This window comes from Hippichthys cyanospilos, chromosome 5, assembly GCF_059441005.1.
Source record: "Hippichthys cyanospilos isolate Australia breed blue-spotted pipefish chromosome 5, RoL_Hcya_1.0, whole genome shotgun sequence".
Classification (NCBI taxonomy): domain Eukaryota; kingdom Metazoa; phylum Chordata; class Actinopteri; order Syngnathiformes; family Syngnathidae; genus Hippichthys; species Hippichthys cyanospilos.
In genome coordinates, this window is record NC_142373.1 from 8,683,409 (window position 1) to 8,709,428 (window position 26,020).

The 26,020-nt window shown below is 41.4% G+C and overlaps 3 protein-coding genes across 9 annotated transcripts in view; 1 reads left to right on the forward strand and 2 right to left on the reverse strand.

Annotated features, from left to right (window-relative positions):
* Positions 1-24: 24 nt before the first annotated feature.
* znf148 (zinc finger protein 148) lies at positions 25-11,146 on the reverse strand. 2 transcript variants are annotated; one of them, XM_088415725.1, is made up of 7 exons: positions 9,229-11,146; positions 7,486-7,826; positions 5,906-6,031; positions 5,700-5,823; positions 5,539-5,622; positions 5,296-5,414; positions 25-4,522 (listed from the first exon to the last, which is right to left on the reverse strand). In XM_088415725.1, the coding sequence occupies exons 2-7, from the start codon at positions 7,801-7,803 to the stop codon at positions 2,936-2,938; spliced, it is 2,358 nt and encodes a 785-aa protein (XP_088271851.1). In that variant the 5' UTR covers positions 7,804-7,826; positions 9,229-11,146; the 3' UTR covers positions 25-2,935. The 2 variants fall into 2 exon arrangements, with proteins under 2 accessions (XP_088271851.1, XP_088271852.1); XM_088415726.1 differs by having other exon boundaries at positions 8,502-11,146.
* Positions 11,147-11,195: 49 nt separating this feature from the next.
* asmt (acetylserotonin O-methyltransferase) overlaps positions 11,196-26,020 on the reverse strand; it is a 64,091-nt gene continuing 49,266 nt past the window's right edge. The window contains exons 13-14 of the mRNA XM_088414391.1: positions 18,401-18,553; positions 11,196-11,565 (exon numbers count right to left, since the gene is read on the reverse strand). The gene's annotated coding sequence lies outside the window, so the exon portion shown is untranslated. The remainder of the gene's footprint in view (positions 11,566-18,400; positions 18,554-26,020) is intronic.
* LOC148423360 (polyprenol dehydrogenase-like) overlaps positions 11,204-26,020 on the forward strand; it is a 51,198-nt gene continuing 36,381 nt past the window's right edge. For 2 of the 6 annotated variants that reach the window (XM_088414392.1, XM_088414393.1), the window contains exons 1-2: positions 22,546-22,732; positions 23,539-23,646. In XM_088414392.1, the coding sequence (XP_088270518.1) occupies positions 22,597-22,732; positions 23,539-23,646 (244 nt within the window). In that variant the 5' untranslated portion in view covers positions 22,546-22,596. Of the gene's footprint in view, positions 11,629-12,461; positions 12,576-22,462; positions 22,503-22,545; positions 22,755-23,538; positions 23,647-26,020 lie in introns of those variants that run through there. The other 4 variants (XM_088414395.1, XM_088414396.1, XM_088414394.1 and 1 more) reach the window with 4 other exon arrangements.

The following is a 26,020-nucleotide window of genomic DNA, read 5'->3' on the forward strand; positions in this document are numbered from 1 at the left end:
ATCAAACACCGAAAACCAAAGTGATGATTTTCAGTCATTTTTTAGGAAACATTTTATTCATATGGACATGACACAACAATCAAGAGAACAACTTAATCAGATTGTTTACAAATAATCATTATATTGCAAAATTCTAACAGTATGGTTGTTACTTGACTGAAATTAATCCGCTACAATTAAAGCTTCACGCCATTCGTCAAACGAGTTCACTTGATCCAACAACTTTGTGACCATGCAAATAAACCTTTTTTTTTTTTAATTCACTAGTTCCCACAGTGAAGCGTAAGTTGTTTCTGAGAGGATTTCACCTTAACGTGTGAGCCTCAGATTCACATTGAAATAAGATGACACGAAGCATTTTTACAGAGACAACTGAGTGTATAGTGAGTGCATATGATATAACCATACACGTCAGTGCCTTCAATTTCATGGTTCAAAAATAGTATATATATGTTTTCCTTTTAAAAAGACATAATCCAGATGTGTTTATACAGAACTGGTAGTTGTCACTAGCTTATACAAGGACACTTAAGGCCAAAAAAAAGGGGAGGGGGGGCGAAAACACATAGTGCTGCTCTTTTAATTCACAAAACTCAAAACTGCATTATTTGCTCAAGAATGAAAAATGATCCACAAACGATTCAAGTCGATTTGAATTATTCATCTTCGTTGTGCTTAAAAGTGACTTCCAAAGGCCATTTGCAACCACAAAATTCCGAGCATTTTGTTTTAAACATAAGCGTACGGTAAAAGATGTCCAATCCACTGCATGAAATTACTCGAATCATCTAAATTCACCTTAACCTGTCTTCAACACACTGTACAGAAAAGACTTCCTGTGATTTCACCGATTACATCCTTTATATACATATCCCGTAAGAAAACTGATTTATCGTCACATCTAATCAAAGTTGCGAAACGGAAACAAAAATGCCTTGAAAAAGAAACAATCTTGCGCAAGCCTTCTCTCTAGCAACACATAGCTATAAGGGTACTCATTAGAACTAAAAATATACAATGTATTTACAGGATATACATGTGTATAAAAGGGAATGATGATTATTGTTGCAGTCCGTCCCTGATTGTCGAAGGAACTTAAAATGATGGCGTCAAAGGTCAGTGTTTAACACAATAGCACCTTAAGCATCACTTTGCAACCGCGCAACGATTCGGAGGGAAATTGGATTCCAAATCAAATGGTCCAAACATTTCAGCGTAAAGGGCTTTCCGTCACAAGAAATATTTCACCATGGTTGACAAAAAGCCATTGATACGATGCACTACATTCTTTTTGCAATGAAAAATGTGCAAATTGTGCAGACAAGCACAATCCTTTTAAGTCATTTCACTACAACTTGTTCTTTTTTTTGAAAGCGTCGGCAACCGGGTGACATTTGATTTTGCGGGAAGAAGGAAGTTGTAATTTTACGAACTTCCGACGACAATCTATTAGTTGAAAAATGCAACCGGATTCCAGATTAGACGACCAATTGTTTTGCATCGGGGATGCATGCGTTTCAGGCAAAGGTAAAGTGGCAACAAAAAACAAAGAAAAATCGTTGACAGTATTATAGCAACTGTGTCATCTCGGGAGGCAACAAGTGAGCAGTTGTACAGCTGGGAGTCGTTCAAAAAAATAATGTGTGTGTGCGTGTGTGTGTGTTTATCTTTACCGTTTCATCAATAATCAGCTAGGGGAGGTAGCTAACTGCAAATAACAAGTGTGCAAGCAAAAGTGACAAAAACATGGATGTATACCAATATGGCATAGATTTGACTCTTTTATCAAAGGGATACTAAATTTATTTCGCCATCGTCAGCAGTAAAAAGTTCAGATTTTGTCTATAGTTAATTTGATCATTATTTTTTATGTAAAATGAATAGTGTATTTTTTCCACTTGCCGTCCACTGAAAATGACATCACGTGCTCAGGGTTTAAGTAACCGCCAATCATGGCTCAGTTTGTAAATGTCACATGACCAAACCCAGAAACGGGTGCAATGAAGGCTCAGGTAACAACCAATCACAGCCCAGCTGTTCTTGGCTTTGCTCATGTGACATTAACAATCTGAGCAGGACAGCAAGTGGCAAATTGTGTTTTCAAAGTACTCGTGTACATTTTTCAACTCAACCCGCCTTTTTTTTTTTTTTTTTTTTAATTAAATAATTTCCTAAATTATTTTTGACTGAGACACTAACTTTAAGTCTCTTCAATTGATTGCAAATAAGAATAACTGCTATTCACGCAGCAACATTGATTAAAAATGGATTTTTTGAGACAGCAAATGCATTTTTTTCCTCTTATTTTTTTCTTTACTGTATATTCATTTATTTATATAATGCGAGTTGCATTGCCCGATTTTTGTATCATACATATCCCCAGAGATGAATAAAAACGAGCTGGTTAATTCATATTCCATAAACGCAATACTAATACAGTCTTTACACTGGGGGCTGCAAAGAGCGTCTTATTATTATTTTCGCGACTTAATTTCTCTTTTAATCCGGGCTTCGATAAAGTGAACGAATGAAGCGCACGGGCACACAACAAACATCTAAACCAACCAAATTCTTATCACCTGACTTGATTCTAACAGTAGCTATACATGAAAAATAAGGTAGGGCTTGTTTTAAAAACAATCTTTTTTTTCATGGCTGAAAATAGCTTCATAAATTTAGTACCCCTTTAAGACCGACCACCTAATCTCTCACCGGAAATTCAAATCTTTATGAAGGGGAAGTGTAAATTCGTCCATATTTAGCAGTACGGCAAGAGCTCGATCGCGGCGCGAAAACGTTTTGCCGTGTGTTTGTTTTCAACAAAGCGCCTAAAGAAAGTACATAAATGCGATGAGATGTGCTTTGGCAAAGCGGGCGAAATGGGGATAAAGTGCCGCAGAAAGGATTGCCGCAGGAATCGGCAGGGCGCTTCCCTTCAACCGAACGTTTCGCTCGACGAAACGTCCGGCGACGAGTTCAACTGGGATCTGGCCTCGCTCACCCGAACTAAAGGAAACTCCGAGAAGTCGGCGCCGTGCGCCCGCAGGCTGGCTTGTCCGTTGGCGCCCGTAAACTGCGAAGAGGAAGCGGATCTGGAGGTCTGGAAGTGAGACTTGAAGCTGGGGTCGAAGGCGCTAATCTGAAAAGTCTGCATTACGGTTTGGGGGGAGTCCGTCTTTTTGGGAGGGGACGCCCGCTCCAGGAAGTCCTCGTCGGAAGGGGACACCGTCGAAGGGGGGGTGGTTTCGTCACCCGAAAAGGAAAAGGAGTGGCGGGAGTCCCCGACCAGCAGGCCGAAGTGAGGTTTCTCCATAGCGGACGGCGAGGGCGAGCCGGTCCCCGATTTGAAGCGGGCGGGGGGGGAGAACTGTTTCTCGGTGGAGAAGAGCGGCTGGCCGGCTAACGTGGGGTTTTCCGTGACCAGGCTGAGGCTCTGGCTGGTCAGGTAGCTATCGTTCTGACTGGTCCTCTCCAAGGCCTGCTGGAGAAATTTGGAATATTCCTGCAGGAGGCCGGCCTTCTCGCTCGGCGGCTGAGTCTGAGGGCCGCCGGCGGCGCCGAGGCCCTCCGCCGGGCCGCCGTCGGAAACGTCCGAGGAGTTGACGGAAATGCTGGAGGTCAGCTCGGCGTCGGCCGCGCCGAAGGACATTTCCGATTGGCCGTTGGCTTTGTTGGAGTAGTGATCCAACAGGGTCTGAAGAACCTCATCGGGCAACACGTTCCTGTCGTGAATGGCCTTGATGTCGGCGCCGAGGGGCTGGGGTTCCAAAATGGTGGCCGGGACCGTTTCGTCCACGGCCGCCGTTTGCGCGACGGCGGGCTGGGAGGAAACGCCGCCGGCGTAATCGCGGCCGACCTGGAGGTAGCGCTTCTTCTTGAGGAACTGCATGGCGTCGTCGTAGTTGGTGCTGCTGGCGGCGGGTTTGCTGGGAGCTTCCGCCGACTCCGTGTTGCTCACCGCGTCTAAAAGGCTCTGCTTGTCCACGATTTCAAAAGTGTAATGCGTGACTTTGTTGTTTTCCTCAAACGAGGACAGCGTGGCCAAGCACGTTTGCTCGCCCGACTCTTTCAAGCGTTTCTTGGACACCTTCTTCAGGACCAGTTTGGGGGTGGCCGCCGCCTCCTCCGGGGACGAGTCCTCATCTCGGTGCCGCCCGGCGCTTTCTTCCGGAAGCTCCACCGAGTATTCCCCGATCACGTACTCGTGTTTGACTTTGGAGGACACGTCAAAGAGAGGGAGCCCTTCGCTTTGATGGAGTCTCTCTTCCTCTTTGACTTCCGTTTCTTTGGCCGCGGCGGCGGCGGCGAGCTCCCCCGACTGGCCGGCGGCGGACGAGCAAGAGCCGTCGGCGCACTTTTGCCGCTTCTTCTTGGGTAAAGCGCACTCTTTGGTGAGAAAGGGGCTGAAGGCGTCCGCTTCGTGCAGCGCCCCGCTTTTGTTGGCCGCCTTGGCGCTCTTTCTCTCACGGTTCTCATGGCACATTCTTCTGTGTTTTAAGACACGGTCAGTTCTGGAGAAGTACTGCGCATGATTAAAAACAAACAGACACATAAGAAGGTTGCACTGTAGCCACCAAAGTAAAAACTGAAGGTCCAAACCACGGCCCCATCATCGCCCTTCAAACACTGGCCAAAAATCATCGGTTGATATTTGCAGGTGATTTGACCTTCGTGTTCCCGATCTATTTACAGCACTTGTAAGCGACCCTTATCATTCTTTATCACAAATAAATCTATACTATAACTTTGGATTCTAAATAGGGCTTTCGCTACCAAATCTTTTTCAAAATCTATTTTCTTGTTGATTATCCCATTGAATAACAAAGTAAATTCCATAGCTCAAGTTTTTTCATAATTCATCTACTAAAGCTGAATGTGAAGTGCGAGTGTTGATGCGAGTGGAAATAACTACTCATTATTTAGTACTTTCTATACATATTATTTTTCAACAGAAACCAAATGTGCTTATGCGAACCATTCCGCAAACGCAACTTCCATTGGCACGCTAGTGATTACTATTTAAAGGGACACTGTAAGATTTAAATTTGGTTTTCATTGAAAAAAGAATAAATTCAATGATTACAAATATTGTTCTTTAAATATTATCGTAGGTCTAGTGAGCAAATCAGGGCTCCCCATGCTAACCCGCCTCGTGAAAACATGGTTTAAGGTGGTGATAGCTGGCTGGGCATGTAGCCAACAAACCAGAAACAATCTGATCCTCAATCCCTTTTGCCCCAAATTCTCATCATACAAAACATTCCACCAGCACATAAAAGAAGCCACACAAGTAACCTGGTGACAGTAGTCGCATTGGTAAGGCTTCTCCCCACTGTGCGTCCGCTTATGTCTCTCCATGTGATACTTCTGAATAAACTTCATACCACATTCATCGCAGCGGAAGGGCTTCTCACCTGAGTGTATACAGACATATGGATTAAAAAAAACAAAAAAACAAAAAAAAGCGCTCGCAAAACATGCCGTGACCCACTTGCATCAAAAATATCAAGAAAAAAATCTGTGGAGCGGAACGCTCACCGGTGTGGATTTTCTCATGCCTCTGGAGAAGATATTTCTGAATGAAACGCATGTCACACTGGCTGCACTGAAATGGTTTCTCACCTAGAAATCGGGAGAGGAAAAATCTCATGCCAGTGTGTTTTTTGCCCTTGTTTGCGTGTTCTCTTTTTTTCTCTTACCTGTGTGGATGAAGACATGCCTCTGTAGGTGATAGTTGGTTCTGAACGCCGCATTACAGTGAATGCAAACGTGGCACTTGGGGCTTTGGATGCCGAATGAACCGTCCTCATTAATGCTTAGGATCTGTGATTGCAAAAAAAAAAACAAAAAAAACACAGTCATCTATGTTCCAATTCTTTTTCTTCTTCTTTGCCTTCCGGAGTACCTTTGCTGGTGAACGTTGTTTCCTTTTCTTTTTCTTGGGACACGCCATCATGTCCTTGACTGCTTTTTTGTCCTTCTTTATCAGGAGTGGCTGCTCAGGCAGTTTTAATTCTTGCTTAATGCTCAGCTGTAACAGAAGTAGACAGAGAGGACATTCAGCAAAAAAAAAAAATCGTGACCCAAACAACCGTAATGAAATGAACCAATCATGAAGGTGCCTTACAAGCGAGCTAGTCCTCAGGAACGATTCGGGGAAGCGAAGGCAAATGTTTCATTCAAGCTCCCCGCAGGAGCCGCGGTTAGCAATGCTCATATTTTTGGTTAACTTATGCGCAGCACACACGCGTTCTCCCGACTTCTGTTATGAAATTTACAAGATGGAGTCACACGGGGATAAATGGAAATATTTTTAGATAGTGGGAATAGCTGATAGGACAATACTACAGCTGGAGGACATGCGGGCATCTTTACTTAAAAAGTCTATTTTCATTTAGTTGTTCTGCATTTTACATTTACAGTGAAGCTGCAATGATTCATTGTTCACGTGACAACTATTCATCTATCAAATTGACCAATAATCATTTTTCGAGAATCGTTTCATCGTTCTGGGACCTAATTTCGTTTCAAATTGTTCAAACACTGAAAATGTTAGCAGTCATCCAAATTCCGCAGGCAGCCTGGTAAGCAGACATTATATTTGTGTTGCCTCTATTAAAATAAAACAATTGCACCTATAGAAAATGGATAGATGGAAATTTACTTTCGCTTTGAAAATAAGTTACAATTTTTTGCCCTTTTTTCTGTTATGAACCAAACTAGTAATTGAACCTTAATTCATTTATGTCTCTATTCTTTCTGCAAGGTCAATTTGAAACTTTGTCCTGTTTTTGAATAAACAAATGGAAATTAAACTTTTCCTCGATGAATCAATTAGAATCATTGCAGCCCTAATTTATATAGACCTTAAAAATGACTTCAATGAAACCGCACCATTTATTTTTTCTGACTTATTAGTTTTCATAAGGGCATATATTTGATGAAAAAAAAACTTGAGTCCCAAGTAGCGTTTTTTTTAATCCCAAACTGGTGAAGAAAAAAGAATCAATTTCAGCATACAGTATCTGTGTGTGTATTGACTGGGAACTTGCTGATAAGATAACATTCACGATGGAAGCCTGTGAATTTTTGCAGTCCCCTTTGTTTGACGACAAGTTGCAAGTTTCCATTCCGTCTCAGGAGCTCAGGACAAAACGTGAAATATTTTCATTCTAAATCAATAGCAATATGTAATGCAGTGACTCATTTAACATCTTAAGTCAGCCAAAAACGAATCTGTATGTAATTTAAAAACCATGTATGAAGTCAACTCACGTCTATTGTGAGATACAAAAATAATTAGTAAAGCTCATCATTTTTGTTATTTCCTGTAACAACAACAGCAAAAAAAAAAAAAAAAACCTGTCTGACCTTTGACAGTAGTACATTTCGCTCGCTCAAGTGAAAGCGAAAATAAGGATAAATACTTGCACATTTTGTTTCCCGCACGTTTGTTTCCGACACGTTTAACCAGCGTGAACTCACGGGCAAGCAGGGCAACTTGTGGGTGAGCTTCAGGGGGAAGTGCACCCCCACCTCTCCTCCTCCCTCTTCATCACCTCCGCTGTTTTTGGACATCTCTTGCATCATAAGCCGCTCGGGAGGGACCAGGTCGTGAGTCACCAGCGAGCTCACGGTCAAGTTCTCATCTTCGTCCTCGTCGTCGTCATCTTCCGCCAACAGCGGGTGGTCTGCCAGAGATCGTTCCCCGAGCGTCATCACCAGCCCGACTCGTCCGCCGCCGTCGATGCCGCCGCCGCTGCATTTAAACAGCATGCCTTCCAGCTTGTCCTCAGTGTTCATCTTACATAGAGCAGCAACGGACTCTGTGAGAACAAGAGACATGAGGTAACGTGTTGCAATAAAAGTCCAATATTTGCAGAGCAGATCGTCCGTTTCCTATAGGACTTGTCCTCATTAGGGTCACTGGTGAGAAACGTTTGAATGAAAGCAAACACGCACACTCCACAAGTTCAAATCGGAAGCAAGAATCGAAACCACAAGTTCAAAACTGTGAGGCAGATGTTCTGACCACAGCAACTGGGGTCAGCTTATACTAAAATGTTTGCCCTGAGAAAAGTTAAACTACGTATCCATCCATCGGTATCGTGCAGAGCCTCGAACAAGTAAAAACTTGTGGAACAGGTCAGCGATTTGCATGTTCTCAGACTTTTCGCCTCACTGGGAAACGTAACAAGAAGTACTGTACTTAGGATCGCTGAAACGGTTACTTAGTCCTTCAAAAATAAAACATGCAACGCCAGAATAATTACATACGTTATGGTTTAAATAAAACATTAAGTATTCCGTGCAGGGGATAATTACGCGTTTGCAGAAGCGCTGACAAGAAGTTGGTCATACACTCAGTAATTTCAACATTCCGCTTGTTTTGACATTTCTAAAACGAGACACGAGCAAGGCTAACTTGCGATCCATTTATCATAAACCCCTTGCATTTGAAAAGTTAGCTCAATATTCCTACTAAACATGTAGCAGCTGACCCGGGGAACGAATGGCAGCTGCTTGTTTACATGTTTCCAGCCTCTCTGTGCGTCGTTTTGTAAAGCGGGTTAAGCTCAAATGGTTTGCTATAAGGCTAGTTAGCTATGCGTGTCGACGAAACAACATTTGGAACGCCGCTGCGGAAGTACATACGAGTTTTCAAAATTAAAACAACATCACACCTGAAAGTCAGAACAAAAAAAAAGATTTATTAAAGTTGTTCCGTTTTTCGTGACGTTCAGCCGAAGACGCATACACAATTATATATAATGTGACATACAAGCAAGTTGTTCTGGAAAGATAACCAATATATAGATTTTATCCTGAAGGGTAAGCCCGGAAACCACCAACTTGGGTTGACGCGAGTAGCTGGGCCTGCTTTAAAGGGAGTTGGCTAGGTGCTAGCAAGTTGCAGCTGGTTTAATGTCAACGATGCTTCATATCACTCGCGCCTTTTCTCTTCAATTACAACAAGTGCCCACTGAAATAATCTTATTCGGGATGCACGATCAGCAACATCCGCTTTTGTTATTGCCCAATTCCGTTCAGAGATGCGCTTCACTTGGACTGCTAGTAGCACCTTACGTTCCCTAGCTCACTTTGCTCAATAGGCCACATATACACTACTCTGCTAGTTAAACTCGATAACGAGCTAGTTCGCTGAAGCGCACGCGATATCGCGCGTTTCAGTTGTGACACAAAATAATATTCAAACTCTCTTCTTACCTGCAATTCGCCCTTCAAGCCCGTTTAGCTGTCATGATTGCCTTGCAAGACTACAGTGTACTCAGAGTGCGGAATAATCAAATAGCTCACGTTTCACGGACACCTGAAAATATGGATTTGTCGCCACCTGGCGGCGAGTATTTGTTAGTGCGCTGAATAACGTGATCCTAATTGTTGGAGCTTTTGCCTTGAACGCGTCTGCGTTCTCTGATTTACTTTTTATTTGTTCGGTAACACACAATGACAATAAACTATGTTTCTATACAGCCAATAACAATGAGTTTGAGGGATTTAATTCATAACCATGCGCAGATGCACATGGAGCCTCTGTGCTGCATCTATCGGTCTTGATGGAATTGAGTTCCATTTTTGTTGTATTCCGTTCCTATTTCTGATTATTTTCCGTATTATCTGTAGCACTAGCGAGAACCTTGTACCACTACTGATATTCGAACCACACTTTTAGAAACCCACCGGTTTTGTACTTGCAACCTGTTGCACTTGTGTTACTTGAGGTGCAACGATTAATCGACAACTGATGATCAAATTAATCGATCGTTTTCAATGATGACTTAATCCCTCAAATGTATTGATTTTAAATTGGCTAAATGTTCAGAATTCCAGCTTGGTAAATGGTTTTGAATGTCCGTTGCCTTCCATAAAAGTGGACCGTTTATATTTGTATTAATTCCAAATAAATTATTTGCTTTTTAACCTTTGGAAAACATTGATCAACATTTTTGCCTGACATGCTATGGACAAAACCAGTAACTTGGATCATTATTTTATTTTTGCCCATGTTCTGCACAGTGATTTTGAAACAATGTCATTTTTTATGATAGCATAGAAATGAAAACATGTTGAAAAAAATCAAATTCATAAATTAATTAACAACGCACTTTAATCAATTATTAAAACAATCGTTAGTTGCACTGAAATCTGACTCACTGATTAATCTGCAAAACGGTAGACAGATTAATTGATTATTAAGATAATCATTAGTTGCAGCCCTATAGTTCATTATATCACCCTAAAAAGCAGCCTATTAATTTTTCTGCACTAAAATCCGATTCATTGATCAATCTACAAAATAATCCAAAGATTAACTGTACTTCATTATACCGTCCTAAAGACAGCCTGTTCATTTGTGTCCACTGTAGTGGACTTCTGTTTTTGGTCTATTTGACTCATTTGAGCTATAACCTTACTAAGTCCTCATGTGCTGTCTTGCGGACACAAAATGGACATAACAGTAGACAAAAATGAATCGGCTGTGTCTCAGGAGGTTATTATCATTTTTGAACGTATTTACTGAGCTGCTATGCTTACCTAAATGGATATTGCAATTTAGATTTTTTTTTTTTTTACTCTGTTTGATGGATAAATGTGTGGTTAGGTTATTAATGCAGCGAGAAAAACTAAAGGTGTGTGTGTGTGTGTGTGTGTGGGGGGGGGGGGGGGGTGATAAAACTGCAATGCATCCTACCCTATGATATTTCGACCTTCTGACAGGTGATGAAGATCTTCAAAACACCTCCAAGTTTGGCGCAATGCAGTTCAACGCCACTTGCCCAACAACTCAATGCCGTACGCATAACTGCAAATGTGAACAAGCGAATGTATATTTCCGACACGATTAAACGACGCAGGTGCGCGCGATGTCACCGGCAGCTGATGAATATGGCGCACAAGCGCGCCACCAAGAATCCTAATCAACCTGTTTGCAGCAGCTTTGACGCACGCACGGCAGCACCTCTCCTTCCCCTCCATGTGGACAAGTAACTTATCTTTTGGATCTAAGCCCCCCATCTGCCAGCTTCTCCATCTTCTGGGCTGTGATTGTGAGCTGTCAGCGTTCTTCGCGTCTCATCTCATCCCTGCCACACAGACGTGAGGAGTGGAAGCGGGGACAGACAGCCCACCCCCCACCCCCCCCCCCCCTCCCCCTTTCCTTTTGTGAGGGGAAGCCCCTACCACGCTTGACTCGCTGAGTGCATCTCCTGCGTCGTGCACGCGCGCGCGTGTGCAGCCCGGGGCTCCGTCCTCCTCAACAGTTGCCACCGGAGAGGAGGGAGGAGGAGGAGGAGGAGGAGGAGGAGGAGGAGGAGGCGAGCGGGAGAGACAGCAGACCGAGGACAGAAGGGACGCGGAGAGCCACGCAGCTCCTGCCCCGGCTTGCGCTCCTGACATGCAGTCGCTCATCTCTCCGGTGACCAAGGCCATCCTAGTCGCACTCTTCATCTTCGCAATACTCCTCATCCTCTACGTGATCCTCTGGTACATCTGCAGGGACGTGGACTGCGACCACGGCATCTGAGGATTCATTTATTTCAAAGCCTAAAAAAAAGAGAAGAAGAAGGAGGAGGGGATATCACCAATGGAGGATCCCGGGGTCACCCTGTGAGTGTGTTTTTTTTTTTTTTTAATCTCCATTGTTTGTCAATTGTGTGTTTCATGCTTCAAAGTTAAATGAGCGTGCACGGCGTGCGTAAACCTCTCCCCACCCCTAAAACAAACCCCTTTCAAACTTAAGCGCAACACCCACAGCCAAATCAATAATTACAAGAGGTGTCTGTCAGCTCAGTCAGATCGTAAAATGACCGCCAGTGACATTGCGGTAAAAGAAGCGCGCGAGTTTCCTAAGGTCAGGAACCAGCCATGTTTACCTCGCTTTGACAATAGTGACCCCCCCCCCCCCCCCCTTTTTTTGGGCTGCAGCACTAGTTCAAGCTCAGTTCATCTTGGTCTGCAAAGGAGGTTTCCATATTGCACCTTAACTGGATTATCTCCATTTGGCTGTCTGACAAAATGTCTCCAAATCCATATAATGAATATTCCATTTTTCCCTTTGAGATTATAATATGTTTTTTTTCAAACCAGTTATCCAATCACAATTCATTATTAAGATGTTCTCTCGCACATCCAAATAGATCCGCTGGCCACACGTAATGGAGGACGTCTCCTTAGTACAGCCACATTGGACCCCAGTGCCAGCATGGCTGCTGTCACATGACCCACAAAGCTATTAAATATGATTATGAATGGCATCCCCACATCTCTCACCAGGGAGTCCTCAAATCAAGATAGTTTGTACATTTGCATACATTCCAAAGTGAAGGACACGTCAAGGACATGCTGCTTCTATAACGGGAAGCTTGGCGCGCTGTACAAATTGCCAGATCATTTCAGATGTTCCCCTTTTGTGTCTGTGAGATACGCGCAGATAAAAAGATGGCAAAGTCAAAGAATCCGCCGGCAGTTTTGACACCTGTCTGTGCGTCGCCTCATCACTATTCCCCCTTTCAACAGCCTGGAGGCTAAGAAGCAGAGCAGCACACAAATAAAGTGTGAGTTGAATATTTCAAATCTTGCGGGGATAGTTTAAAATCCACGGGGAGCCTAAATTCTATCCGGGGGTTCACAGTCTTTGACCAAGACCAGAAAATGACTGCTGTCAATCACCGGTGGAGTCGCAACCAACTTGCGCTAGCTTTCGACTCTCTCTTGGGTCCGCATATCCCACGTATGTAACGCAGACATTAAGCCGAAGCCAAGTCCGACATTCCTAACCTGTCTAATGACATAAGGGGACGGGAAAGACAGCGCGGTGTGACAACAAGCTGTCTGTTTCGAACACTGACCCGGTTTGTCTTTGTTGCTCTCCGAGACCGCCGCTTCTCAATTGGGGATACGTGAAGGCACTGCGGGGGTTCGTAAGGGTTTAACGGGGTTTATGCAGGTGTCTGCAACTCTAATTCATGCTTTTTAATGCCTTGACAGGAGGGCTACACTTTACATTTCAAATTAAGAGCAAATCATTGGAATGTGGAGCAATCTCCTGCCAAATTGTGAAACAGTGACTCCTTTGATTTTTTTTTTTTTTTTGTCAAAAACCCATCCATCCGTTTTCTATAGCCGCTTATCCCCACAGGGGTCGCAGGCTTGCTGGCGCCTATCTCAGCTGGCAGTAGGCGGGGGACACCCTGAACTGTTTGCCAGACAATCGCAGGGCACACAGAGACGAACGACCAATCATGCACCCAATCGCACCTAAGGACAATTTAGTATGTCCAATTCACCTGCCATGCATGTTTTTGGGGAGTGGGACACACACATACAAAATAATGTGCGTTGCAATGCATTGTAATATATAGCCCAAATATATGCTCCGAAAACCTTAATGTTTATTATATTAATTGAAGCAGTTGATAACATGAATGCAGTTGATTTGGTTGCCTCCAGATGGGCGCGGGTATATTAAGAGAGATCTTTGTCTAGGTCGTTTTATTTGTACATTTTTATTTTACGTTTCCAGTGATCTAGGCATCATTTCATCAAGTACAAGGGTGCAATATTATTTATTTGGGGATAATTTTGAGCACGTAAGCTTTCTTAAGTTTATTTAGTACGTTTAGGTCATTCCACTGATTGTGTAATGAGCGCAATGACCTATAATTGGAATGCCAAATCCATACTTCTAGGTATGTTAGTGTAAAAGTAATAGTAGTGTGATGCCTTACATTTCAAATACAGTCATATTATTTTATAAGCAGTAAGTAATCCAAAATGGATGACATTTTGGAAGTGAATGACTTTTGACTGACAGAATGACTTTTTTGGTTTATTTTTTTTGACAGCGTGACCAAATCCATTTCGATAATTGTAGACTGTTCAACAACTATTAAATATTTTTGTATTTAGTCGATATAAACTCAAACTTGTGACTTTTTGCTTGCATCTCAAAAACCGTCACTCAGACGTGTTCATTTGAGTTATTAAATATGGTATATTTATTATTGTATATTATATTGTATATTATATATATTATTGTATATTATAATATATTGTTAAATATTCTGAACAACAGAAAAATATTGTTTTTTGTTATGTTTGTGTGTGTCTGAAATACCAACACAAATAATTGTAATTTGCGTTGTTTATATCTCGATTTACGATGTGATAACCCCCCCCCCCCCCCCTGCGCCACACATATCTAAACATTGATACACCTTGATAGAGCCAAGTTCAATCAAGATTGAAGTCATGAAATATGGAAGATTAAAGGTGAATTATTGAAGCTGCAGGAAGTTGCTATTCTGGCTGTGATCATACACGGATGAGAAAATATGTTTTAAATAAAGCCCATGGATTTTGTCCAAAACCCGTTGACAAACTGATCGACAAATTTCACTTGGATTACTAATGGCCCAAGGACGAACCCATTAATGTTTTCCTTATGGATATGGATATTTTTTTTTTTTAACCATTAGTGACTAGTTATACTAAATGGAAGTCAGCTCTGCCAAAATATATTTCAATGATGAAGAAGGAAGTAAAAAAAAACCAAACAAAAACCTACAAAAAGATCACTACTTTTGTGTTTGCTTGTTTTTTTTCTTTTTGTCAACACTTTCATCCAGGTAGTTACCATAATTCCTCAAATATAGGACACACCTGTCTATAGGACACACCCTTAATTTTATGGTCAAGTGTGTTACCGTGTATAGGACACACCAACTGTTGTCATTTTCTCTAGTTACTCGAGACAGTATTTTTCTGCCGAGGCGTTTAGTAAGTGGAATTATTCCTAACTAGAGGTGTTCGTAAGTAGAGGTACAACTGTATAGGAAAAGGTGGCTTTAGGTTCCAATTGATTTGCTCTTAAGTTGAAAAGAAAACCAAAGTGTTCCTGTCATGGCATGAAAAAGCATTAAATTGAATTTGCTGAAACGTGCAGAAATTCTGCTCTGCTCATTGAGTCAAAAATTCATTGTCTTATACTTGTGCAGGTTCAGCGACAATCAAGATCTTTCCATCTATCTTCACGTTTCCTCGGGAGTACTAAAACAGTCAAAAACAACACCTCTCGTCATTGTACTTTCATACTCGGCGGAGTTGAAAAGCAAAAAGCTCATTCAGCCGAACGCTGTCTTTGGCCAAAAGAGGCGGAGCGCCCATCTCAAATGTCTCATCGTCACAAATATGTCATCACCCTCAACTCAAATTGGCTCTCAGGAAGATAGTTGTCCTGAAGCACGCACACCTCAAAGCCGTAAAAATAGATTGCCAGTGACTCAGCCGTTATGTAAAGTCCGTCTCGGATAGGGCCGCTTCGGGAGCTTTATGTCACTTTAGCCGCATGCCACTGGAGCTGAGGCGACACATGTCTTCTGCGTCCGAGCGTCCACACACACACACACACACACACACACGCAGGAAACACACAAGCTCGACTTTCCTCCTCCTTCATTTTTCACTTTCGAGCGTACGTTCCCAAGCGGATGCATCCCAGTGGGCTAACATGTGATACACTCAGCATGATGGAATCCCTTCAGGCTAAAGCGCTACATTATTAGCATTTTAGCGCTCACTGGGAGGGAAACACCACTTCACATATAAATCACATCCGACATCCCTCTGGCCAGGTAGCCACTTCAAACCATGCTGGTAAACATGCGTTCAGCACCCTTATCTGCAGCCGGAGAAATAACTGAAACTGTTTTTTTTTTTTTTTTTTTAACTTAACCCCCCGTACTTCTTTTAAACAGGCAGTGAGTGATTCATACTCCCGCCCTCATTATCATCTACATTGACTTCCTGTGGGAACACTTTAAGCCGTCTTATAATGAGACATCTTAATCATCTTCCATGCAAATTTCTTTCCTGTCTTATTAACAAGTAGTTTTTGTTATTCATTTAAAAATGATTTCTGAGGCTCTCCCACCTGGGATTGGGAAACATGCTTATTAATCACAAAGGGATTTGAGAAGACTCACAATTAGCCTTGATAGGACATTCAGTCAAATATTTGTTTGGCATTTGAACTGATATGAATGTGAACACGGAGCTGTGAGATAGTAGTTTATAAATCGTGTCTCTGTTCTGCTAGCTATGGATGGGTGGATGCTTGGGCCGCATCTAAAATGGCTGCTTAAAAGTAAACTAGTATAAATATGTTGTTTGTTTGTTTATTGAACATATAAGCAAGCGTAATGAAATCCATTTCATAGAAGTTATCGTCACACCTAGTTTACATGTTCAAACGGAAGAAGCCGTTGAAAAACTTAGTGGTACCCCAGTAATACAATAATAGATTATTCATATTGTATAAAAATAAGTCAATATATCAAAATGACTCAAATATACAACTGCACTTTGGCGACCCCAAAGTACTGTGTAGCTCCGCCCCCGGATGCTCGTGTCCCTGAGATGATAGCAACTCTTTGTCATTTAGAACAGCTTCTGACTATTGTGGCAAAGGAGGTGATTGTGGATTTTTTGCATTATTTATACTATTTTGAACTAAACTAGGTCATCACATTTCCAAATATTCAATTTGATAAATAGAACGGGTCATTACTTCTGTGTATTTTGATCGATTCATAATGGGGGTTTTTCTGTTTTGTTTTTGTATTTTGACAAATATTTTGACAAATAATCCTAACCCTAATCTTTATTAAAGACAGGGACAAATGAAAATGAGGAATCCGTTTTCAGACACACCTGAAAATCTTGCTTTCTTTTCCTTTTTGAGCCCAACGCGTTGTTCCGTTGTGTGCGTTTGTGCGACTGGCTGACCCGGTTAAACGGAGGGGGCGGTGAAGGGCCGGATGCCGAGCGAGCGGAGCGTGCGTGCGTACGGCACCTGAACGCTTTCTGTGTTCATGCTACCCTGAAGTCAGATTACACAAAAGGAAGGCAAAACTTCCTCAATTTGTTACGCACCAACAACAGGTTTGAAAGAGAAACGCGAGCTCCCGTGTGCGTGACTGAGAATGCGTGTGTAAGTTAATGACAGACTTAATTGGTGGCAGCAACAATCCCTCCCACTGCTCCTTCTTCTACATCTACTAATGAAAAGTCTCCCACTCCCCGAAGACAAAGTGAGGAAAACTGTGCTAGGATTTACTTGATGAATTCACACAAGAGCGCACACACACACCACATTCATTCATGTATGCAGCCACTGACACATGTAAATAGCTTCAGGCGAGCTTGTTTTAAGAAGCTACCACATGCAATGTGACTTTCTTCCAAATAGAAACATGCACATTATTTACATTAATGACTTCATTCCAATTCATGCCCTGAGTCCTTGCTACTCGCTATGTGCGATCACTGGTCACAAAATTAGACACCTGCATAAGTCAACGTATTGCAAAACAGATGGTCGGATAAACGAGATTGAGATTTTTTTTTTCTGGTGTGTTTAAAACACATTCGTATACTGTATTTGATTTGATTACAATGGTGATGGGAGGAGCGTATCGGAAGGGGAGAAATAGTCCAATTGAGCGTCTCAAACCCGAGGGCAAACACGCACTCTAAACCAAAATGTTGGGATGGATCTATTCTCGGCCTCTTGACCCAAACAGTCGGGTCAAATATTACCCAAACTGTTTCAAAATTAGATATACCCATCTTTTCGGGTTGCTCATTTACCCAACAGAGGGTCTCTTTGGACCCATATCTGAATTCTTTTTGACATGATTTGGGTTATCACTTGATCCAATTGTTTCACTCTAAAAGTAGTTGGGTTGAATTAAAAAAAAAATAATAATTACCCCAAAACATTTGGGGGGCGGAGGGGAATTATTCATTTAACCAAAAAATTGAATTGGTCATCAAAAAATTGGACTGGTCTCTTTTTGACTCAATTTGAGTTATTCCGACCAAGCTGTTTCACTCAAGTAATAGTTTTGGTTAAAAAAAAAAAAAAGATAAAAAAATAGACTGACCCAACTTATTCATTCATCCTAAAAGTTGAAACAGTCCTTTTGACCCAATTTGGATTAATTAAACTATATTAGCGTACAACAGTTGGGTAAAAAAAAAAAAAAAAGGTGAAAATTAAACTGACCCAATTCTGGGTGTTGTTCAGTAAACAAAAAGTAGGATTAGTCTTGTTTTGACCCAATAATAGGTTGTCTCTGAACTAACTGTTACACTGGAAACAATTGGGTCAAGAAAAATAAAAAATGGGTCAAAAATAAACTGGTCCAACTTTCGTTTGACAGAAAATCTGGATCCATCTCATTTCAACCAAATGTGGGTAATTTTCCGAGCGCACAGTAATTTCTCTCCTCCAGTCCCACTGCAAGGTCTGATTTGTCATCCGACAAACACTAGATGCAGGAGATTTATCCCCGGCAGCAAAAACCAGTCATCCCACCTGTTGCAATAGTAGACACAGTCACGCTCTGCCCCTTTGTGCCTCTTCAGACTGTAAATTGTCGCAATCCCCCGTGGAGGTCCCCGCACGCTCATGCGCTGTCTCGTTAGTGTCTGAGCTGTGAGTACATCCCAGGAGAGTCTGACTTTGTCCCTGCGAGGATACCAAAGAGAGAGAGAGAGAAAAAAAAGTTAAAGAAAGTTTTTTTCCCACCTCCACTACCGCAAGCTCTTCTGTGACAAAACCTGCAGGTAACCCATGTCTCCACTATACAATGGTAAAGAAAAAAGCCAGTGGAAACGATCGCTACATTTGTAATACTTCAAATGGCATCTGGGAACCTTTCAGTATCTCCGGAATGTTCTTAACTCCTATCTTGGTTTTGTAGTCAGCATTATAAAGCTAGACTTCCTAATAATTGGCCCCTCGCGACTTAAAGGGGCCCTATCGTGAAAAGTCAACTTTTTGGTGCCGTGTCGTAATGTTGATTTCTTACCCTAAACACCCTCCAAAGTGTTGCTTACTTATTCTATGCTCCCACATTGGCCCCGCCCAACCAGATAAACATGACTCGAGAAAAAAACCTATGACAGAGGAAATTTATACCTCCCTTACACCACCCCCATACCGCCTGTGCAAGAGTAAATACACACCCACTTTATCCACATCTTTTAGTTTTGTTACGGCTCAGGAGTTGAAGAGAGAATTTGCACCGAGTCAGCCAAGTAAACAGAAGAGTTTCATTTTTTCAATTATTACTTCTCACAAACCGATTGGTACAAGTGTACACGGCAAACTCTGACATTTAGAAAATAACAAGCGAATGCCGCAGAGAACTCAATGTATTCGAGTTAGGCTGACTCAGCGAGCGGCGACGTGAGATGACCGCCTTTTCGGTACGAGTCGGCGCCTCAAAGTTTACTTGACATTAATGATCAATTGAACACAGTCACATTTTCAACAATCAATTTATAAATGATTAATCAACTGGTATTGTGCCTATACCGCGTAAATACCAGCATCCTGCTTGAGAATCCTCCTGTGGTCACTTTTCACCACAAATAAACAAACACTCATCATCATATCCAGTGGCGCTAATGCCAGCCTCAATTTACAAAATGAGCCAAGTCGGGTTTCGGAGCCAACCAGCGCTTGTCATAAAAACTAGGTGACTGTTGGAGCTATTTTGATGTGGTTCACATATTGTTTACATCACACACCCCCCTGTCATGTCCTATTTCCCGTATTCTTCCAAGTATGTGTGTGTGTGGGGGGGAGTGAGAGAGAGAGAGAGTGTGTATGGAAAGCTGTCTCCCTGACGTCCCATCATCCCAAATAATCATCCCACAGTCATGCGTGAGATGCAATTTCCTTTAAACAATAGCAGGCTGGCTCGCCTCGCTGACCCTCAACCTCTCCGGCTGTGAGAGAACAAAGACTCACATGCGCAGAAAACACACATCCACTCCACACGCGTGGAGGCAAAAATGAGCATTTTGCCTAAGCGCTGCGGTGGTGACAAAATCTCCTGCTGCTCAAGTTGAATAATTATTGTAACCAGCTAGCACAGCTAGTATCGCATAATTAACATATAGTGGATAATGGAAAGCAGGTGAGACAAAGCAATCCTCCCTCTATTGAAAAGAAAAAGGTAAAAAAAAAACAGAAAAGCAAGATGAATAACCCCATATTTGCCATCAGGAGACATTTTTGAAGAGTTTTGGCTGCCCTACTTTGAGTGGCGTGAGAATTCAGGTGGCTCCTGTTGGGCACGCCAATCACAATCCGGCCCGGCAGTAGGTTGTCCCTTCGCATTTGCGCTAATGCCGCGCCACATTCATTTGCTTAAAATACTTCCCCGTGGCTAAAATGATGTTCTTATTCTGTCTCCTTTTGCGCCAAGAGTTCTGCCCTCCAGTGTGTCTGACAGTGTCGACGTCCAAGTTTGACATGAACTGTTTGTGATCCTTCTTACAGAAGGATGAAGTGATTGTGGTTGTACTCCCATATTATTTCCCAATAAATTTTGATCGCCAGACTAAATGACAATATCTGGTTGAACATTTTGGTGTTAAACACAGCGTTAATTCTCTTGTGTAATCTGCAGCTTTTCAACATCTTGAAAAAAGGACATGTAGAAATGTCACAACGCTGCGCAATGTGTTGTGCTGTAATAACAGTCATTTGTTTGTCTTTTTTTTGTTATATGCCCTGTAAAGTGCTCTTTTTTTTCTAGCTGTGGCTATTGTGAAGTTGCCTTATAAATAGTGGCGTATTGTGTTTTTTTTTTTCTTTTCCAGTGAATCCCAATTGGAAGTGACAAATGAATAACTTGAAGCAAGCACATTTTTAGGTTCTTATTTGAAGAATTGTGTCGCTGAGTTACAGAGAATAGTTCTTGGTTACTAAACAGTTCAAGTTTCAATAAATCTACATATGCCTGATTAGGTTTAAGACAACAATAAACATTTGAATGATGCAACTGAGCAACTATTTTTGTGTTGAGACTGTCACCAATTCCTCTCGATTGCATGCATGTGTTAGCACAAGGTTTTTAAGAAATAAAAAATGAAACATCTCTCTATTGCACTTAAACCATGTGTGGATATACCACGAAATTCCTCTATAAAGCATCGCAAGGGCACGTTTGAGTAGACAAACGAAGCGCCCAAGGGACCCCCCCCACCCCCCATCTCTGAAATGAATGAGACATGCTACGAGCACATCTCGGGAAACGACAGCTCAAACAGGTCGCTCTGTTACTTCCATCACGCATGATCTCTTGGGCAGCAGCCAATGAGATTGTCAGTGAGAAGACAGAAGCAATATGACGGATGTGAAGGGCAGACTCATTCGACACTATGTACGGCCACGCCGCGATGAAGAGCGTTTTCCATCGTGGACTCGTTCCACCCGTGTATCCATAAAATTCCCTTTCTTCCTTTAAACCAGAAGCGACCTCAATTTGCATTTGGATAGCTTGGCATTTGCAGAGATCCTGCGCTCAAATCCCATAAAGTACATCTTGTGATCATGCATTGTGATATCTCTGAATAGTCATTGTACAGTGGAGATGACTCAACGTTGCATTTATTATTTTACAGCTCTGAGCCTGCGAGGCAAATGCAAACATTAAAGTCACCCAGTTCCACATTTTATTAAACTAATATATTCTTCCACATCAAGATAAAACGGTGTTTTCGTGATTTGAGGAAAACATTGACGTGAGAGACGTTCACAGTATTTTAAATGATTTGTATTCATGCGAATCCAAGCGTAATTGCTTGTTTGTTTATATGTACCCTGCTGCCGGCTAGCCATCGATCTTGGCTGGATTCTGCCTGTCATCTGCCCTCAGATGGGAAAGGATTTGACTTAGTTTTGACCCAAATGAGGATAAGAGGCAAACAAAATGGATGAATCACATTAACGTAGCTTATACCACTTTGTATATTTTACAGTTGTGCTTAAAGTTAGATTTTGAGAACTAGATTTTCCTCCCTTTGAATTATCACTTGTACTGGGAAGAGAAAAGAACCTTGAAAATAGTTAAAAAGCTAACAAAAAATATTTTAAACTAGTAAAGAGTTGAGCTACTGTTCTATAGTGTACTACAGTGTGCCCTTGTTTGGTTATTGCAGCTTCAATCTATCAAGGACTTTCCTTTATGACTATAACTTTGACTAGTGTAAGTTTATGTTACTAAAATTCTTGCAATTTTTCTTGCTTTAGTTTCAGAGGTCTAAAAAAATAACATTTCATTTATTTAAAAAATAAAAGTCAAACTTTACTACATGTATTGGTCATCTATGATCATATCTATTCTAGACTACCTTGCTACTTTTTCCAGATATTTTTCCTCCTTCTGACCTGGATCAGACTTTAAAAAAAATACATTTGATTTTTTTTCTTTCGAATAAAAAAAAAACTAACAAAGAAAACGGAACAAAAGCAAAATAAATAAATAGAAAAATAAATAGAAAAAAATCACGGATTGCGTTTACTGCGGGTGTTTTGGGGGACGGAACCCACGCAACTAACAAAGGATCGCTGTACAGTACTGATCTTTCCTGTTAAGTGTGCCGAGAAAGGACACGACGAAGTACGCCAGAGGTTCATATTGGAACGCGTCCTGAACACACTCACCACTCACACGATCGAAGCTACTCTCCTCTCCTCCAAGCTAGCCGGTGTACATGGCTAGATCAAAACAAACGTTGTATAGAATGTTCTCTCTTGCATTTTTTCGTTTTGTGTCAGCGATCAAGCTTTACTTGCTCGGCTTGAAGGTTCTTGTGATTCAGCTGTTCAGCAACCGTTTCGAGTTACCGGGTTGGTTTTAGTCTTGATGCTGGTTCGTGTTGACACTAGCTCGTTCCTGCGTTCAACAACATAATCAATGATTTGTGATGTCTGATTTAATTTGCTTTTTACTGCATTGTGTTCATGCCGAATTTGGGGCTAAGGCGTAACATTTCTTAATGATCTGAAATTATGAGACTATTAGTGTTGCCACCCCTGCAAACGTTTAAATGGCTTGCAGCCATGATAAAGGTCTGGTTGAAGTACTGTATTGTGCAAGACGACCATTGGTTGCAAGTTTTATTTTTCCGCCAATCACCACAAACATAAAGGCATAAGGAGTTTCTCGCTTTACGACAGTACGGTCGATACGACACTGACGTAAACCATTTTGTAAACGGGGCTGATCACTACATTAGAGTACCACCGATACGACACTGACGTAAAAATTTTGTACGGCACACATACCGTAGTTTCTCAAACTTTTTAAACCATGAACCACCGCAAAAGCGATGAATCATACTTACAGCAAATATTCTTATTTGATACTTTTCGTCATTGCATATTAGATAATAAAATGAAAACCTCTCTCAAAAGTTAATCATTCCTGGACTGGAAAACCGCTTCTTGCTCTTCTTTTCTATCTTACCTATGACACTAATGAGAAAGCGTTATAAAAAAATGGATGGATGAATGTTTTACCAACCGCAATTTCAGGCCACATATTTAATGACTAAGCTCACATGCCTTTGACTGGTCCTGAAAATGATATCAATGTCATATTTATCTCGTGACATTCAATCTGATAACCGAGTGTCCTCTTCTGCTTCTGTCAGTGATGCCCAGACAAGATGGCAAGGTTGCCATAGTGACGGGAGGAGGCAGGGGAATCGGCTATGAAGTCACCCGCCACATGGCCAAACTGGGGGCGCATGTAATCATAGGTACAGTACCATATTCCACATTGCTGACATGTCAACATCGTGAGTAGAGCAGATAACCGGATAAACACGTTTGGTTTCACATTTTGGTGTCCATCTTTTTACACTCAACTTTGCGACAAAATTGACCAAATGCTGTAATTAAATTGCCGCAACAATACAGGTTTAATCTTTGAATCATAATCTTCAACAACGATCAGTTTTTTTTTTTTTTTATAAACAGTGAAATGAGCACAGTGCAGTCATGATTCAACACGGCAATAAGTCAAAGTGCCAGGGGAAAAAATACTTTTATCAAAATGGTATGCATAAGTGACAAGTACTGTAGATGGTGGCAGCGTCCTTGTCCACTCATTTTCCCGACTCATATAGCCTTTCATCTGTTGTTGCATATATGCCTTCATTTAGAAGCATGAGTCACAACATTCTTTCCTTGTAGGGGATATTTTGGAAACATCTCCCCCGCATCTGCGGATGGTATTCTACTATGCTTTTTAACGAAATAACTATTTAGTTTTAAATTCTACTATTCTACTAACACTATGTACAAACCGGATTCGGTTGAAGTTGGGAAATTGTGTAAAATATAAATAAAAACAAAATACTGTACAACAATTTTAAAATCCTTCTCAACCCATATTCAATTGAATACACTACAAAGACAACATATTTAATATTCATAAACGTAATTGTTTTTTGACAAATAACGATGAAGTTAGAATTTCATGGCTGCACCATGTCCATTAGAAGTTGGGAAAGGGCATGTTTACCACTTTGTTAATAACACTCTTAACCACTTTTAATAACACTCTACAATCTTTTTGGAAAATAGGAGACTAATTTTCTTTGCTACGGTAAGTAGAAAATCTCGCTAAGTCCCAGAAAACCATTCGGTTGAAGTCTTGGGAAGAGTTGTTTTACGTTTGGAATTTAAAAACCCCAAACCGCAGTGACTTGACATTTTTCTAATCCGCATCAATATGTAAAGTGAATAAAATGAGCAGTGAATAATGCAGAGCGATAACAAAGCCGATAATATATCAAAAGTCCTTGCGAAACGACTGGCTGTAATAGCGTCTATTTATTTTATGATGTCATCTTCAATCTGATCCACAAACTACATGTCCTCTACACTATTCCCCACCGTCAGCATTACGAGGTGTTAAAACACCGCCGGTGGAGTACCTTATCCATAATTAATAGTTTGCCGGTGTCAGTATGTCCCCGGTTGCTTTCAACGGGATGTCATTCACCCTCAGGAAACATCTTTTCTGGATGTATTAAGAAATTCAAGCCACTCCCTTCTTGTCTTCAATTTTTCCAATCGTTTTGGTGCATTTAATATCAAAACAGACATGGCTTGGGAATTCTGTGTACTTTTTGACTGCATTTCGCGGACGCCTCAGCACCATGCGCAGAAAATTTAAATGAATCACATTTCCGATATTTCACAGCAAAGGTCAAATTTTTGTTGAGCCTCATATCTCGTTTCAAGGTTGATTTAGCATTTTACATTCGAAATTCAAAATAAAAGGAAGTTTGGATTTAGTCATTCATTCCACGTTAACTGCGAAGTCAGTGTCAGCGTATCCTTGATGATGTCAGGCAGTACAAATAAGACTTGAGGACAGGTTATAAGTCAATACTTGAAGAACTTTAGAGGGATAGTTCACTTATTTAACCATTTTCAGCTATAAAAAGTTACAATTTTGTCTGTGATTCATTTGATGACAAAATTACAATATTTCGAGTATGAATAATACTTTTTACACATTTAGCCACTTGCTATCAACTTCCATTCTTCAGTTAGATATGTCGGTAATAGCTGTGTTTTAAGTGTGGAAACACTGCCATCTAATGGTCACAATTATCACTACAGCTACAACTATCACTAAAACTGCTGTGTGTGTGTGTGTTTAGTTTGCAGTTAAACAAGTAATGTACACATTTACATTCGAAATCTTAATTTATCTTCACTCATGAAACAATCCTGGCAAGCAATGACTAATGACCTTCGTGCCGGGAAAGTAAGTAAACACAAGCGTCAAGCTCAGGACGTTTCACGTGCTCTCACTTTCTGAATTTATGAGGCAAAACTGATGCCGTATAATTCAACAAGCGCACTAAATCCTCCTATGACAAATATAATCTTGAGAAGGCTCCTTTAGAAAGCGCTTAGTCGCTTCCAGTGAGTTTGCTTGTCATTTTCCACTCCGAGTTATTAGATAGTCTCCAAACTCCGGGATTAGTACTCCATGTCAGAGAAAGTACTCGTATTTGAAAAATTTCGGCTTGAGAGTCACCTGGCTTTTTGTGAGATTTTTGTAAGACACCGCCGCGAGGAATCTCATTCTGCAGGCTTGCCCAAACAACAGCG